Raw genomic sequence first — 17,624 nt, forward strand, 5'->3', positions numbered from 1 at the left:
AAAAAAACAAAAATAATAATATGTGTGACTTGCATTGCATTTTTTTGGACAGCTCCACTCTAGGCTTGGAGTAGTCTAATCCTGTGGTAGCAAACCTACAGCAAGCATGCTGCAGCAGACACACAAAGCCCTCTCTATTGGCATCAGTTTAATGGCAGTGTTGGCAGTAAATAAGTGGGTTTGGGTTACAGTTTGGGCAGTTGGCCTCTAAAAGGTTCATCATCATGGGTCTATTCTCTGGCTTCCTGTATCTAGCCAGGTACCTGTTTTCGTTTGTATTGGTTTGGTTTGGTTTGGTTTGGTTTTTACAATACTGGAGATTGAATCCAGAACTCCAACATTCGAGGCAAGTGCTCTACCACTGAGCTACAGTCTCGCTACTAGATGCCTGTTTTGATAGTTTGATTGCATCTACAGCTTTACTCATTTATATATTGTTTGCTTTCATATTACAGAGCTGTGTTGGTACAGTCCCATATGGACTTTAAAGCCTAAAGTATTGATTCTTTAGTTCTTTTCCAGAGTAAGTTTGCTACCCTGCCCTTGACTGTGGTTGACAGATATTAGTGTGTTACCTTTACATAAGAGTGGTTAAGGAAGAGACATAGACAGGAAGTACATTAGTGGCTTCCAGGAAGGGAGTGGAAGTAACTGCTGATGGTTACAGTTTGGGGGCTAAAGAAAATACTAGTGATAGTGATACTACCTGGAATAAACTAAAGCATCTGAATTGTACACTATAAAACTGTGTGGTAAGGCTGGGGAGATAGCTCAGTGACTTAAGCATCTCTCTGACTGACAAGCACAAGGTGCTGAGCTTGATCCCCAGTGCCGGAGTGGGGAAAAAAAGTGTAGGGGGGATATGTGGATGATACCTCATGTATGTGCCTGTTTTGTTAGAAATAATAAAGTAGCACAAGACACATTAATGACAAGAATGTGCAAAGAAACAAATGCAAATTGTTATGAGGACAATTAAACAACTTTTAAACAATATGTAGAGACTGAACGTGGTGGCATGCGCCTGTAATCCCAGCTCTTAGGAGGCTGTAAATAGGCAGATTACTACAAGTCTGATCTAGTAGTGAGACCCTGAACACCCTGTAGACCCTTCCCTAAAATACATACACATACACCAAAAAAAAAGTGTGTGTATATGTGTTGTCCAAGACAGTTTTTAATTACCACTAGAGTTCATGTCACTTAACACAGTTGTCTTTTGAAACTTACGAGATGTTGGTTTCAGGATACCAGGATCTGTAGATATGCTGTCCTTTCAGCAATAGTTCGGTCTGAGATTGATGTAGGCAGTTGATGTGAAACCCACAAATATGGAGAACTGACAGTGTTTGCAACTTGTTTGCATTTAGGTATCATTTATTGCTTATTCAAACTATCTCTGCTCCTTACTCATCCAAAAGGCTTGTAATTATTAGTGCATGGTAATTCATAGCCAGTTTCAAACAGCTGAGTAAATACAAAATATCGATAGAACACTTATGAATGATAATTCTCTTCTAAAAATACTTAACTAAATACAGCATAGATTTATAGACTTTTTGGCAAGCTTTTGGAAGGAAAAATAAAAGCAAACAAGAATTGGAAGTCCATTCTAAAATGTCCATATCTTGTATTGTCTAGCTGTTTTATTTTTATTGAATTGTTAAGCACCTGCTTTATGTAAATCTTATTTTCACATTGCTTTGAAACTGACAAAATATTACCTACTTTATAGAATTGATTCATTGATTTATTAAATGTAGGGTTTATTGACAATGTGCTTTTATGCAATCTAAAAACCAGTAGTACATCATTTTCCTTCCAAACACTGGCTGTGGTTTTTAATTTTATTCCTCTGAAAACACTTTTACAGTAGTTTATTTATACTGTTTGTACATATCTAAGAGCATGGGCTTTGAAACCAGACAACTAGTGGGGGTTTTTTGTTTATTTGGTTGGTTGGTTTGGTTTAGTTTGTTTTGCTTTGTTTGTTTATTTTGGTGTGACAGAACCAGGGATTGAACTCAGGCCCATGCACTTGACAGGGAAGCGCTTATTCCACTGAGCCATCTCCCCAGCCAGAACTAGTGTTTAATTACAACTTAATTTACTAATTTAATGTGACCTTCTACTAGCTATTTAGTATTTCTGTCTCCATTTTCTCATTTCTAAAATAAGGTAATACCTTCTCCAGTATGTTTTATTAAGGAATAAATGAGAAAATTAGTAAAAAGTACTTAGTATGTAGTAACACTCAATAAATGGTAGTCTTACATTCTTGCCACTTATCTTAAGTTTTTAAAATCAAACTAATAAATTTATTTAGTTGTCAGCATCATACATTTCATTATGTATTTTACTGACTACTACCTTTTCAAAAACATAACAAAGTAATAAGTAACATTCTATTTTACTTTCAGTCAAAGAAAAATAAGAAGAAATCAAAGTCAGATGCTAAAGCAGTGCAAAACAGTTCACGCCATGATGGAAAGGAAGTTGATGAAGGTATTTGAGCAAGGAAAAGGACTCTAGAAAATCCTTAAATCCTTTATTTTAAACCAAGGTGTATTATATAAAAGCTGCATTTGTTTCACTTCATCTTTTATCTAGATAATTACTACAGATTGTAATACACAGGTCTGTAGCATTGTTAGGAAACAATTTTGTTATCAAAATTAAGACTCCTTGAAATTTTAGGTTTGCCTGTATATTTTGAGCAGCTGAAAAGCCACTCATTTTGTCATTGTTTCTTAAAAAGTATGGTATGGGGTTTCCTCATTGTGCTTATGTATGCCATCCCTGGACGGCTGTGTGCAAATCTTGAACAAGCCATTTATTATGATAACCTGTTAGGCCCATTTATTAGTGATTCAATGCATATACATATAGATGGAGGGTTTTTTTTTTTTTTTTCACTTCTGCCCTGTAAGATAAAAAGATATATAGTGATTTATTTCTATCATTTTCTTAACCATAGTTGACAGGTTTTATAAAACTCTACTAGAATAGAATAATCGTAGTTTGTTACCTAACACAACATGATGATTACAGTAATTCTCAGGATAAATTAATTTAATCAACACTTGGTTTTTAGCTTAATAACTAAATTTATCATGGTATCTTATATGCCCCATCCCATTTTTCCTCAGAACTACAACTTTTTTATTTTCCCCTTACTAAATAACATTTTTTTTCTGGGGCTATGTCAGGAGCCTGGGAAACTAAAATTAGTCACAGAGAGAAACGACAACAGCGTAAACGTGATAAGGTGCTGACTGATTCTGGTTCATTGGATTCAACTATCCCTGGGATAGAAAATACCATCACAGTTACCACCGAGCAACTTACAACTGCATCATTTCCTGTTGGTTCCAAGAAGAATAAAGGTATATTAGTGGAGCATAAGAGTGGTACATCAAATCAGACTCCTTTAAATTAGATGTACAAAATATCGTAATGCCAAAATCTTTGAACTACTAACTTTGTACTGATATACCCTTCATGAGAGTGTTGTGAACCACGTATTGGTTTAACTAATACCAGCAGTGTTAATTGATACATATTGCCTAATGAATGGCTTTTGAAGTTAAAAGTTGCCTTTCTGCCTTGAGTCACATGAGAAAATGATGTTTCTTTTCCCTGTGTAATGTATTGCTTTACCCCAAGTCCCTTGCATCTCCATTTCTTGCAGTGGCTAAGATATTTACTAAATGGCATTGTTTATCACCATTCTGCATGTTGGATGCCTTCATTCCAGAATGAAACGAGCATGTTCTGGTTAGTGTAGGATTCATGTGGATTATCACCCCAGTTTGTTGAGAGTGCAAGACCAGAACTTCAAAAGTTATTGAGCTGTTTTTCCTCCCAAGTGTTTCATATGTCACAGTACCCAGCACTGGTGGCCTCTTGGTAGCCGTTTACATTGCCATCATTGTACCCCCAGAGGCCCCAGTCTGCAAAAGTTCAACTTGTTCCAGAGTATTGGCTTAGATTCATTTGTCTTTGTTAATGACCTCATCCCTCCGTCCCTCAGTTGTTTCCAGACCACCTTCTTAGCCTTGTTACTTGTACTGCTTTGTTTTATAACTTGTTGGAGTTTATTGCCATGGCACTCCAGTGGTCTTTATTTATCCATTCTTTTTCACTGTTGTGGACCAGCCATGCCTTAGTGTTTTTGTCGATGATATTTTTTTGCTGTCTTGTGCATGCCTTCCTTGCTTGCATAATCCTGTTTCATGCTTTCTTTTTGATACATTGTGAGCATTATGCTTTTGAGTGTCAGAGAATTAGTATTTTTGAGTTGAAATACTTATTCTCACCTCTTGCTGTAATTCCTAAGTTTTAGTTCCAAATACTGGCAGAGTTCTTCTTAAGTTGATGTGTTTGCTTCCAGGATTGTTGACAAGGCAGCTGGTATTGTTGAAAGATGGCAAAGTTGAATCCAATTTCAGAGCCCAATTTTCTACTTCCTACTTTAAAAAAATCTTGATAGCCTTTGCAGAATAATTAACCCTAGTTATACTTGGGCAATTTTCCATGTTACTTGACTAAAAATATGGTACTTGGAGAACTCAGTTCCTTATGAATACATGATGTGTTACAAAATTGACTTTCAGTGTAAGAATTTGGCACTTAAAGGAGGAGTTTATTATAGATAATAAGTAAAAATTAAGTTGTGTATTACTCCTAATTTAATGTGCATAGTGGCCTGTTTAGTATTAAATAAATTTTATTTCTATTTTAACCAGGTGATTCTCATCTAAATGTTCAAGTTAGCAACTTTAAGTCTGGAAAAGGAGAGTCTACACTTCAGGGTGAGAGAAAATTACAAGTAACTTAAATTGAAGGCCCATCCAAACAGAAACTTACATACCTGTCTCTTTCCTCACATGAATGACACAGAAGGAAAGTGAAAGACTTAAAATCGATTTTTAATTGCCAAAGAAGCAATCATAATTCAGAGATTTTGGATAATAGGAAAAAACACTCCTGCTTTTCATTCTCAATCTGTGCTATGTTCTAGCTGTGCATAAGAACTTCCAGTAATAGTTTGTAATCAATTCTGGGTCTTGTTTATATCACTTAGTCTAGTAGAGAAGGATCTTTGTTGGATATGAGTCTGAAATAGGGATATTTAGGATAAAAGACTTTACTCCTGTATATTGAGAGAAAATTTTAGCTTTTACATTTTTATACTACTTCCTTAACCGTAACAAATGTTTCATAATAAATGGGACTATAATCTAAAGTTATTTCAATCTTCACAAATAGAAAGTGCATCTTACCCAGCTAAAGTCTAAGTACAGTAACATAAAGCTGACCTGAAAACAAAAGTGTTGCAGATAAACATTCAGAGATGAAAAGTACCTTCTCCTTTCAGGCTTTTTCTCATCACTGTCAGCTTTCTTTATACCCATGATTCTTGATCCTGGGTACACATTGCAGTCAGCTAGGGAGTTCTTGCCTTCAAAAACCTCATAAGCACATACACACGTGTATAAGAAGATACATGGTATTCACAGTCACATACATACACATGGTACCTGGGCTGAGGCTCAAGAGTCTATTTTAATGAGCTTTTCAGTTGATTTTGATGTACAGCCAGGTTGTAGATTCACTACTTTTACATAGTATTCAAACTATTGTAAAGAAAGAACATGTAACTATAGAGAAGTCTTCCTATGCTTAGTGGGTGAGTATTCTAAGTATGCTAGAATTATGTTCCATTTTCCTGCCTGCTTTGAGCTGATCATCCTACCATGGAAGATAGCACTAGTGTATGTGTTGCAGTTAGGCCCTCTATTTTTTAAGTTAGAAGGGGTCCGTGGTGACCATGTCATTTCAAAATTTATTTTTATCTTTAAAGATTAAGCTGTTTAAAGGATAGTTACAGAAAAAAAGGTAATGCATTTAAGCCAAGCAAATGTAGAAACTTGAAAATAGCCCATTTTTAACAAGAAGTCACATGTCTGTTTTTAATTTTCTTTTCTTTTCTTAAAGTTTCTTCAGGGTTGAATGAAAACCTTACTGTCAATGGAGGAGGCTGGAATGAAAGGCCTGCAAAACTTTCCTCACAGATGAATGCAGGTGAGGAGAAATGGAATTCTGCTCCCCCTGCTTCTGCAGGCAAGAGGAAAGCAGAGCCACCCGCTTGGACCCAAGACCCCGGCGACACTAATGTGAATGGGAAAGACTGGGGAAGGAACTGGAGTGACCGGTCGATATTTTCTGGCATCGGTAAGAACTGTTAGAAAATTTTAAGGTCATTTAAAGTTGCTAGTCGGGTATCTTCTTAATTTCTCAAGAATGGAAAAAGAAATACATCAAAAGAAAACTTAGTCATGCCATACAGAAATAATAATTAACTCATCTCAGATTCTTTGCATAAAACAAAGTTAAGAAATAAAGTGATTAACATTTGCTGTTTATTCTTTACGTAATGTTTTCACATACTTTATCACTTTTGAATAGCAACATAGCTAGCTAGTGTAATTGTGTAATCTTAATGATGCAGTGGTACATGTGTGAGCAGACTTTTGATTAATTTCAGTATTATTGAGTCTAAAGAAAAATAGAGCCTATTTATAATTAAATTTTCTCCTGATTCTGTGGTGTTTTTTGGTTTTGGTTCTGGTTTTGAGACAGGTCTTGCTATGTAGTTCTGCCTGGCCTTGAACTCATGGCGATTCTCCAGCCCCAGACTCCCATGTGTTGGTATTATAGGTGTGCACCACCATGCCTGGCTCTCCTGGATTTTATTAATAAAGACCAGTTTTCGAGAAGCTTGTTTTGTACTAGAGTTACTAAGTATAAAACAACTTAATTTTCAGTGTGTGGGTATACATCATAGAAAAGAAATCCATGTTAGTATGGAAAACCACAGAAAGGGGAAAACCCACTGTTACCCCTACCACCCCAGTCACAATGACTTGTTTTTTTTGGTGTTTTTTTTTGTTTGTTTTTTTTTTTTAGGTTCCTTATGATCTTTTCCCCTGTGTATGATTTTTGCTTTTGACATAACTCAAATTAAATATGCATTTTTCTTTTTCTTTTGAAACTCTTGACCCCTCAACATTAGCAGACACTTTCCTTGCTCTTTGGAAATGTTTCTATTTAATGGCCCTGTGATGTCTTGTATAATGTAGTTTACTTGTTCCTTTTTTTTTTTTTTTTTTTTGGTGGAACTGGGGATCGAATTCAGGCCCTTGTGCTTGCCAGGGAAGCACTTATTCTACTGAGCCGTCTCCCCGGCCCTCCTATATTATTATTGAGGGATCATTTTTTCCCAGATATTTTAGATAATGTTACATTGAACGTGTTTGTCTCAGAAAGAATATGAAATGTTTACAAGACTCCATTAAGGTTATTTTCAAACTGTTTCCTAAGACTTACTCTCATACTCTCAGGGTTAGTATAAGTGCCCGTTTATCGTGTACTTACCAAGGTGGGGGCAGCATTTTTTTTCTTTCCTTTTTTGTTTGTCTTTTCTAATTTGATAAGCAGAAACATGCTGATTGTTATGGTTAGTGTTTTGAAACCACTAATGATATTGAATATTTTTTCACAACTTTCTTAATCATTTGTTTTTAAGTTGTAATTTCTTGTCCCTTAAACTTAGTTTTTTGGGTTTTTTGGTTTTTGGGGGTTTTTTGTTTGTTTTTCTTCTTGTAATATGGCAGGTAATTTTTGATAGTTTGTTTTAACTTGAGCATTTGGTGCTGGGAGGCTTTCAGTTTGTAAGTAGAACAAAACATCTTTGTTTGCTGTTAGCTTTTTCTGTCACTCTTTTAAAAGCTAACACTCTGGGGCCGAGGAGATGGCTCAGTGGAATAAGTGCTTCCCTGGCAAGCACAAGGGACTGAGTTCAATCCCCGGTTCCACAAAAATAAATAAATAAATAAATGTATGTTAACACTCTCTCAAAGCATACTCTACACTATATACTAATATTATTCTTAAGATTGGTCTCCTCTTCTTCCCCTGCCATGTATAAAAATTATGTAAAAGTACCAAAATTCGTTTTAAAAAGACATTCTGTAGAAGTTTACTTCTCATTTTCAACAGAGATGAAAGTACACATTTCTGAGCTGAAAGCATCATTTCATCTGATTTAAGTTCTATGTAGTAATGTTAGGAACTGTGACCTTTTGAGATAACTTGCAATTTACTTATTGTACTGTATAGCATTTCATAGGTAGTTAAAATATAGATTAGGTGGTACTTGCTTAGTGTTGCTATAGGTAAAGTTAAGCAGATTACGGTTCCTCCCTAGTAGGACCTTTGTTGAAATTAAGGAACTCTTTCAAATTAGATTTGCAGTGATTCCATGAGAGGAGAAAGTGTTGTGTGGTCACCTGGAGGCATATGTTCCCTTAAAATACAGTCCAGTGTCACATGACAGGGATAGTTTTCTAAATCTGTCAAACTGTTTCATCATAGTATGTACTTAAACTAAGACAGCAACGATGTTGCTAGACAGTTGAATCTTATAGGACCACACATACCTGTGGTCTGCCATTGAGCCATGAGCCATTTTGTAGTACTGGACTTGAGAAGTTCTCATGGTCTAATTGCACTAGTGAGCATGGACTAGTTATGACAGACTATTGGGTATGAACAGAAACGTATATATACTTCATGTTTAAGTAGTCAGAATTGGTTATAATCAGTGTCACATACCAAGCCCAACACCTGGTCCAAACCAACTGCTTAATTACAGATAATCTGGTATCTTGGTATTATGGAAAGAGCACTTTGGAAATTAACTACAGTTCTAGTCATGGCTCGGTGTTTTCTGCTCTGAAACTGTCTAGAAGAGTTGGCAGAAGGCATAGAGTAGTGGTTGGTGTAAGCCACATAGGAGACATACAGGCAATAGTAGCTGTTGCTACTATTATTTAATATTATTGATTCTAATTTCTAAGTTTATCTTTAAATATTACTATTGTAGTTTTAAGTCTGTACTTATCTTTAAAGTATCATTGCAAATTGAAGGTTCCAAGTGACGTTCTTTATTTTAACAGCTGCTTGGTCTAGTGTGGATAGGGGAATGAATACCTCTGAACAGAATTCTGCTTCTTTTGCATCTCTCACACTTAACTCTGCTGTTTCTGGTATGTGAAAACAGTCTTTCATTGAGTTAACCAAAAAAATTCTTTTTAAATTAATTTTAGCACTTTTTATTTGATAAATAATGAGTGCCAAGTACTATCATCATAAATAATCAATGCATAAAGTACTATGGACTTCAAAAGGAGACAGTGCGGAAAGGGCCTAAGGCCTTGTGTGCAAGTGGCTTAGTTTCATTGCACAGAGTGAGGCGCACTCAGTGACCTGACATTAATGACAGTGCATTATCACACAGACAGATACTGTAGACAGCCTTCCTTCTAGGTCAGGGTTGTACTATGCTGTTACTAGTATACTCCTGCCATACCTCAGGTTGCAGTTTGGTTCTTTATTTCTGTTTACTTTTAGTCATCATGAGTTTATAACTAAGGAACCCCCACGTAATAGCTACTTTGAATATGTTGATTTAGAATACACTATCAGTCAAGCATGGTGGCCATGTCTTTAATACCAACACTCGGAAGGTTGAGGCAGGAGGATTGCTTTGCGTATCAGGTCAGACTAGGCTACAGGGCTACAAAAGCAGGTTCAAGGCCAGCCTAAACTGCATAGTGAGACCCTGTCCAAAAATAATAGTAATTTTATTTACATACATATACACACACATAATAATTTTATATATATGCTCACATTTTTATTAATAAGGATCAAACTGTATATCTGTATTGTGAAATAGGAAGAGAATGTTCAAATGGGGAGGGGAGGGTGAAGGCAAAGATAATGAAGGGAAAAGTGAAAAAAGGGAAGAAATGGAATCAAAACTTTTGTAAATGAGGAGGGGAAAAAGGGCTTAAGGGAAGGTAGAGGTATGGGAAGAAAAAAAAAAGCAACTTATTCAGGTACAAATCCTATGATGAATGTGATCATTATGTATATCTAAAACTACCAATAAAATCTGGAGGAGAAAAGAATGTACACTATTAGAAAAGAACTATCAATTCAGCATAACAGATAAATGGAGGAGACACTAGTTTGCAGTACTTGGTTCACTTTGGAATTGACACATTCAGTTTACTAATTGCATCCCACAGTGTCTGGTATCACTAATCTAGAATCAAGATCTTTGCATTTTTTTTCTGTAAAGGGCTACATAATAAATATTTAGGCCTTGTGGGCTATATTGTCTCTGCTGGACCTACTCAACTCTAAGATGGTAACAGAAAATCAGCTAGAAATAATGTATAAACATAATTGTGTCTGATTCCAAGATATTCTTTTGATTTTTTTTTTTTTTTTTTTTTTAGAGGCACATTTATTTGACTTACAGTGACAACCATCTACCCCTCACCCCCAAACTGCTTAAAAGATGTAAAAGCTATTCTTGACTTAAGAACCTTACCAGAGCCGGCTGAATAGCTCAGCAGACTAAAGCGCCTGCTTAGGCAGAGTGCAGCAGCTGGGGTTCAATCCCTGGTGTGCCATGACAGCCCTGCCCCCGGGCACGCTGAGACAGCGATTAAGACTGGGCGTGGTGGCACACGCCTGTAATCCCAGCTCTTGGGAGACTGAAAATAGGAGGATTATTGCGAGTCCATTCTGTGTAGTGAGACCCTGTAGACCCTGTACTAAATACAAAAAAAGAAAAAAAAGGGACCTTACCAAAACAAGATGATTGGATTTGGCCACTAGGCCATGGTTTGCTGCTGGCCCTATAGACCACATTTCTTTCCCTTCCAGAGGTGGCATTTCATTGTTTCCCCCTTTTGGTGACTGTGCAATACAGATGCTGTTCATTTCGTATGTTGAGACACAATAACATGTCTACTAAAGTAGCAGCAATATGACAAGAGAGCTTGTAAGCAGCTAATGTACTATGTAGACACTACTTTTATAGGTTGTTACATTTTACATAAATATGTGTAACTGCTTTGAGTATGTGTCAGGCAGTTCTCATATTAGAATGCTAGTAAGATCATCTATAACCAAGTGGGAATTATATGTTAGTGAGAACTCAGAGGGGAAGAAGCAGTTGTGTGTTAGCCTGTTATACTAACCAGGAGTCTTCCTTTCTTAACCATTTCAGTGACTCTGAAGCCAAAATGAGTATCCAAGTCACCTGCCTATTTTAGCACACATGGAAATTCTGATTCTGCAAGTTTGGGGAATTTTGTGCCTGATGGAAATCACTGTTTTCGTTTATGTGCTGAAATGAATACATGGCCATAGAGCACCCCCAAAACTACATGTAAACTTGTGTGTGAAGTTCCGCACATTTGGCCACCATAGCATTTATCGGATTTCTAAAAGACCTATTCTTCCCACATCCCCAAAAAGTCAAAACTTGGAGTATTCTCTGCCCTTCAGTGTTCTCAACTTTTAACAGCTCGTCTGAGTTCTCTGGCTCACCTCAGAGGATCATCAGTATGCTTCTTTAACTTTCCTTGGCCAGGATAGCTCTCAGTAACTCAGACATTGTGTAATTCTGTCTTTGACCAGTGACTATGTTTCCTTTGTGCTTTACTGCTTGTCATTGAGAAGGAAAATGATAACTTCTTGAAATGCTTAATTAGTTTGAAAACAAAGTCTAATGAACTGCTGCTCCTAGGCACAAAACATTTCTTATCATTGAAACAGCTGCTATCAGATTTAATCTAAATTACCCTCAGTTCTACTTTTAACTTGATTCTTTATAATGTCTAAATTTTTTTCTTGTAGGAAAAATTTAAAAATTAAGTTTCTGTGTGCAAAGTATAGAACTATTGTTATGAAACATTAGGAAATTCCATTTTTAATTTTATTGCATTCGTTTTTCATTTAAGGGTCTACTGCTGAGCCAATTTCTCAGTCTACCACTTCTGATTATCAGTGGGATGTTAGCCGTAATCAGCCCTATATCGATGATGAATGGTCTGGGTTAAGTATGTCCTTTTAAAATTACGGTTTTTTTGGTTGGTTTGGGTCCCCCCTCCCAGAATTTTCTTTCTTTTTTTTTTTTCCAGAATTTTCTTTTTAGCACTCCAAATTAATGCTTTATTTTTTAATCCTAACTTCTTGCCTTTATAAAGATCATGATAGTATAATTTAATACCAAATGTACTACTTGAAATCTGATTATTGAATACCTATAGAATTAACATTAAATTTTCATAATGATTGAAACTGTTTGAATATGAAGCTTTGTGCAGTGGCAATATCATAGCCATTGAGGTATATCCAAGGCATGATTATTGCTAATAGCAGACATGAAGTTTTCTTAGAGTTCTGTAGTATTTCTAAGTTGTTTGTTTGTTTGTTTGTTTGTTTGTTTTTAAACAATTACGTTCTGGTTCTGGTACAAAAAAAAAAAGAATACACAATAGGAATGGTTTTGAATTTGTGAAGTGTGCATAGGAAAATTAAAGGCAGGAATCATTGAAAAAAAGGAAAGAAAAGAAATGGTTTTCATTTTCAGAAAGTGTTTCATTTAAAAATAAATGCCTATGGTGAGCTGGATCTGGTGGCACATTCCCATAATCGTAGTACTGAAAGGTTGAGGCAGGAGGATCAATACAAGTTCCAGGCCAGTTTGGGCTACATAGTGAGTTTAAAGTCAGCCTGAATTACATAGTGAGACCCTGTCTCACAAAAGAAAACAAAAAACAAAAAAAGTATTTTGACACTTTTTAAAACACATGTAACTCCAAATTTCAGAATTTAGTTCTTTGAATTTATATATCACACTTTTTCTTCTTTTTTAATAGCAATTTTTGTGTTACTGTGTGTTATTTTACATTGTTTTGGTCTTTTTAAATAAAAAGCATTTTGGGGCCGGGGAGATGGCTCAGTAAGATAAGCGCTTGACTGGCAAACACAAGGATCTGAATTTAATCCCCAGTTTCACCAAAAATAAAAAATATAAATAAATAAATAAATAAATAAATCATTTTTAGAGGTGCTTGTATCACTTGGAAATAATTTAAGAAAAAGTACATTATCTTGTGTAGTAATACAAGTAAAATATATCTTTGGTACATTTTATTTTATTTTTGTTTTGTTTTGTTTTGTTTTTGGCGGAACTGGGGATTGAACTCAGGCCCTTGCACTTGCCATTTGGTACATTTTAAAACTAAACCAAAAAGAAAAAGGGTTTTTGTGGGATTTCTTTCTGCTGCTCCTGTTGCTATTATTGGTGGTGGTACTGGGACTCAACCCCAGGACTTTCACATGAAGCCATATCCCCACTCTCTTTTTTATTTTATTTATTTATTTATTCATTTATTTTTGTGGAACCAGGGATTGAACTCAGGTCCTTGCACTTGCCAGGCAAGCGCTTATTCTACTGAGCCATCTCCCCGGCCACCCGATTATTTTAAGACAGAGTCTGTTAATATGCCCATGCTGGGCTCAACCTTGGGCTTCTCCAGCTTCAGCCTCTCAGAAATGCTGAGATTACATGTGTGAGTCATCCCATCCAGTACACTTATTCTTTAATATATGGAGCACCTGTTGCAGTGCTACTTTATACTTAAGTGTTAGGAGTAAAAATAATAAAATAAAAGGAAGCACTAGACTGTGTACCAGGCACTGGTCTAAGTCTTGCATATTATCAGTTCACATAATACTTACAATTCCCTATACTTTTCGTATACAGAAACCGAGGCAGAGAGAGGTAGCTAACTTTACAGCTAGTTAAAATGGTCAAAGGTGCTCTTCAGGCCTGGCTAGTCTGGCTCCAGCGTTCATGCTCTTTAACTACTACATGGTACTACATGTACACGCTTGGTAATGCTGCTGGTTATAAAGGTAAGATTGCACCACAGTGGTAGAAGAGCAGTAATTATAGAGTAAGGGCAGTGGACAGGTAAAGGTCAATAACAGAGGGCCATATTGTAAATTGTCTTCAATTGCTGTCTAAAAATGAGAGAGCTGGAGAGATAGCTCAATGACATAAGCACATACCTGGAAAGCACAAGGTCTTGAATTCAATCCCTAGAACCCCCCAAAAAAGAAAAAAATGAGGTAGAGGTAGAGTCATAGTTTAAAAGATCTGAGTTTTGACGTTTTTTTCTTTTTCTTTTTTTTTTTTTTTTTTTTTTTTTTTTCGGAACCGGGGATTGAACTCAGGCCCTTGCGCTTGCCAGAGAAGCGCTTATTCCACTGAGCCATCTCCCCAGCCCTAAATATTTTTTAAAAAAGGTTAACTGCTGAAGATTTTTAAAAACACAAAGCTAGAGTTCTCTACTTAAGTGGTATGTATCAAGAACATCGTCTTCCTCAAGTTTGTCTATTGGCGGTCTTAAACTTTGAGCTCATTTTCCTTTCATTTTGTCTTTTGTCTCGCAAGTTTAGTGGGACTTTTTTTTTTTTTAACATTTATTTATTTAGTGTGTGTGTGTGTGTGTGTGTGTGTGTGTGTGTGTGTAGCCAGCTCAGCCCACCAGGGGGCAAGGCTGGCTGGCACGTGGTGCTGGCGATTGAACCGTGGTCCCTGTGCTTTGCCAAGCTTCTTCCAAGTAGGTGCTTTAGAACACTGAGCCATCTCGCCAGCCCAGTGGGACTTTTTTATACCAAGTGTAATTATTACTGATGAATAGGATATGTGGTTTCACTTTTGAGGTTAATCTACAAAGTATATTAAGTTAGCTTTAGATTTGCACTATAGTACAATGTGGCCCATATTCTCTGGTTTGAGATTTAGTGTCATTATCTGACAGAGAGGCCTTGAATTTTCCCATGTTCTTGAATATAAGGTGAAGATGAGGGGCCGGGGAGATGGTTCAGTAGAATAAGCGCTTCCCTAGCAAGCGCAAGGGTCTCAGTTCAATCCCCAGTTCCGCCAAAAAAAAAAAAAAGGTCAAGATGCTGTATTACAGAAGGTATCATTTTCTTTTCTTTTCTTTTTTTTTTTTTTTTTTTTTTTTTTTTTTTTTTTTTTTTTTTTTTTTTTTTTTTTTTGGTGGAACTGAGGATTGAACTCAGGCCTCTTCATTTTCAAAAATGAGTGTTAATCTTGGCATTATCTTGACCATAAAATAATTAACATTTTTTTTTAATTTGAAGAATTAACTTTTTTTTTTTTTTTTTTTTATACTGGGGATCAAACACAGGACCTGGCACTTGGCAGGCACTTAATCTGCTGAGCTATCTTGCAGGCCCTAAAGAAATTCACATTCTTATAACCCTTGAAAAAAGTAAGCCCTGGGCTGGTGAGATAGCTTAGAGGACTAACTGCCTGCCTAAGCAAATGCAGAAACCAGAGTTCAATCACCAGCACCACATGCTGTACCAGCCCCACCCCAGGGCATGCTGACCCAGCTACTGAGATCAAATGTGGTGGTGCACACCAGTGATTCCAGTGCTGGGGAGGCTGAACCAGGAGGATCAGTCACTATGAGTCCTAGCTTCGTAGTGAGACACTGTACCAAATACATTTTTTAAAAAAAGTGTTGAGTAGGTATTTTTGTTGGCCCCCAGAAATGAATTAACTGCAATATAGTGAGGTTAGACCAATAACATGAGGTTTCAGGACAGATTACCTGGGTTTGAGTCTTAAGATTTCTTGCCTTTGGCTTTATGCAAGTTGCATGATCATTCTCTGCCTCAGTTTCTTCATCTATCAAGCTGATAGCTCCTCCCCAACAGAATTGTGATAATGACATGAGTTCTGCACATAAGTAGTAAGAATACTGCCTCAACTGTATTCAGGATCTGGTGCATCTTGCTGTCTTTCTAGTGGCAAAATTAGAAACCTACTCAGTGGGTTGATCAACATCATCTGTAAAAAAAAAAAAAAATCATCTGTAAGCACCACTGGAGAGTGTTTAACTATACATAGCAGTTGAATTTAAGCTCTGTTGAATAAAGCTCTTGACAGAAATAGCTGGCAACCATGTGGAAGCCAGCAATGAGATGTTTATACCTAAAACACTTATCTACATGCAAACTAGATGGAGGGCTAGATGCTCCACCCTTTTGCAAAGAAAGCCTAATATGACTTTCAGAAGACATTGGCAAGAGCTGGCCAGATAGCTGTGCAGATTAAAGTACCTGCTTAGGCAGACACAGGGACAGAGTTAGATCCCTAATGTGGCATGAGTGCTGGCACTGCCCTCAGGATTTGCTAAAACAGCAACTGAGACTGGGCGTGATTTCGTGCCTGTAATCCCAGCACTTGGGTGACTGAAAACAGGAGAATTGCTGTAAGTCTGATCTGTGTAGCAAGACCCTGTAGACCCTATACAAAAAAAAAGAAGACGCTAGAAGACATTGGCAGGGCCGGCCAAATAGCTCAGCAGATTTAAGTGCCTACACAGAGAGCACATTGGCCAAGCAATGGCCGTGACTCATCCACATGGCTGACACTGACAGTCTACAATCTGAGGTATAGGATCTCAGGATAAATCCTGAGAGGATTTCACTGACCTTATCAGATCCAAAAGCTACAACTCTTGTTGCATAGGTCCTGCTTTATCTTGGTCTTAACCATCCAGCAGAAAAGTACAAAAACTAAGTATAAGAAGTAAAGCCATTGTGTTATGTTGAGCTGTAGGGGATTCAGATCCACTATTTCTGACATTGCCAGTGAAGCGGAAGCCCCAATACTATTATGGACTACTGGACTCTTTTAGAATATTTTGCTGAGTTAACACACCTATAATATTCGAATAATAGAACTAAACCAAAAAGGGGATACAGATGAATGTCCATTTTGTATCTGTGTATTCAAAATGGTTAGGATAGATAGTTACATTCTCTTAATGAATAGAGGGATTTGTTCCAATAGAGTTTGTAAATAGGATATCATGTCCTCATCTTGTACAGCAAATAACCACTAGGAAGAATATATGCAGTGTGTTAATTATTGAAACTGTCAAAAAAAAAAAAAAAAAAAAAAGAAACTGTCCTACCATTTTGGTTTGAAACTGTCTCATCACTATTTGTTTATCAATAAAATTATGGGAAAGAAAAAAAAAGGGGGCCGGGGAGATGGCTCAGTAGAATAAGCGCTTCCCTGGCAAGTGCAAGGACCTGAGTTCAATCCCCGGTTCCACTAAAAAAAAAAAAAAAAAAAAAAAATTACGGGAAAGAAAAAGAAGATGGGCTACTGTTGCACAGCCATAGTTGGCAGAACAGTCAGTTCAAGGCTAGCCTGGACAATGTAGGATGATCCTTTCCCAAAAAACAAATAAACAAATACATTAAATAAATAAATATAATTTTTTTAATAAGTGCCTACAAGCATGCACAGGGGCCAGGGGGTTCGCTGGCCCCGGACCTGCCCTGCTGGCCCTGTCCCTGGGGTACAGCTGAGTCAGCAGTTGAGACTGGATGTGGTGGCACGCACCAGCTCTTGGGAGTTTGTAAACAGGTGGATCACTACAAGTCTGATCTAATAGTGAGACCCTGTAAACCCTTCCCTAAAATACAAAACAAACAAACCAGAGGAAAAAAACAAGATGACAACATTGGCAGACTTACGGAAGAATTTTGAGATGAGAAATTATAAATGGAGGGCTGGGGAGATAGTTCAGTGGCCTGGCCTAAGTGCCACTGGGCTTGAAATATATATATATATA

The 17,624-nt window shown here is 36.8% G+C and overlaps 1 protein-coding gene and 1 pseudogene across 4 annotated transcripts in view; both read left to right on the top strand.

Moving 5' to 3' along the window:
- Mtdh (metadherin) overlaps nucleotides 1-17,624 on the top strand; it is a 77,198-nt gene that overhangs the window by 38,061 nt on the left and 21,513 nt on the right. The window contains exons 3-8 of one of the 4 annotated variants that reach the window (XM_023699934.1): nucleotides 2,421-2,505; nucleotides 3,210-3,386; nucleotides 4,749-4,814; nucleotides 6,001-6,237; nucleotides 9,024-9,113; nucleotides 11,889-11,987. In XM_023699934.1, coding sequence (XP_023555702.1) covers nucleotides 2,421-2,505; nucleotides 3,210-3,386; nucleotides 4,749-4,814; nucleotides 6,001-6,237; nucleotides 9,024-9,113; nucleotides 11,889-11,987 — 754 coding nt within the window. The remainder of the gene's footprint in view (nucleotides 1-2,420; nucleotides 2,506-3,209; nucleotides 3,387-4,748; nucleotides 4,815-6,000; nucleotides 6,238-9,023; nucleotides 9,114-11,888; nucleotides 11,988-17,624) is intronic. The other 3 variants (XM_023699935.1, XM_004640057.3, XM_023699936.1) reach the window with 3 other exon arrangements.
- Nucleotides 12,243-12,347, top strand: LOC111812269 (annotated as a pseudogene).

The sequence above is a fragment of the Octodon degus genome, unplaced genomic scaffold, assembly GCF_000260255.1.
Source record: "Octodon degus isolate 3935 unplaced genomic scaffold, OctDeg1.0 scaffold00118, whole genome shotgun sequence".
Classification (NCBI taxonomy): Eukaryota; Metazoa; Chordata; class Mammalia; order Rodentia; family Octodontidae; genus Octodon; species Octodon degus.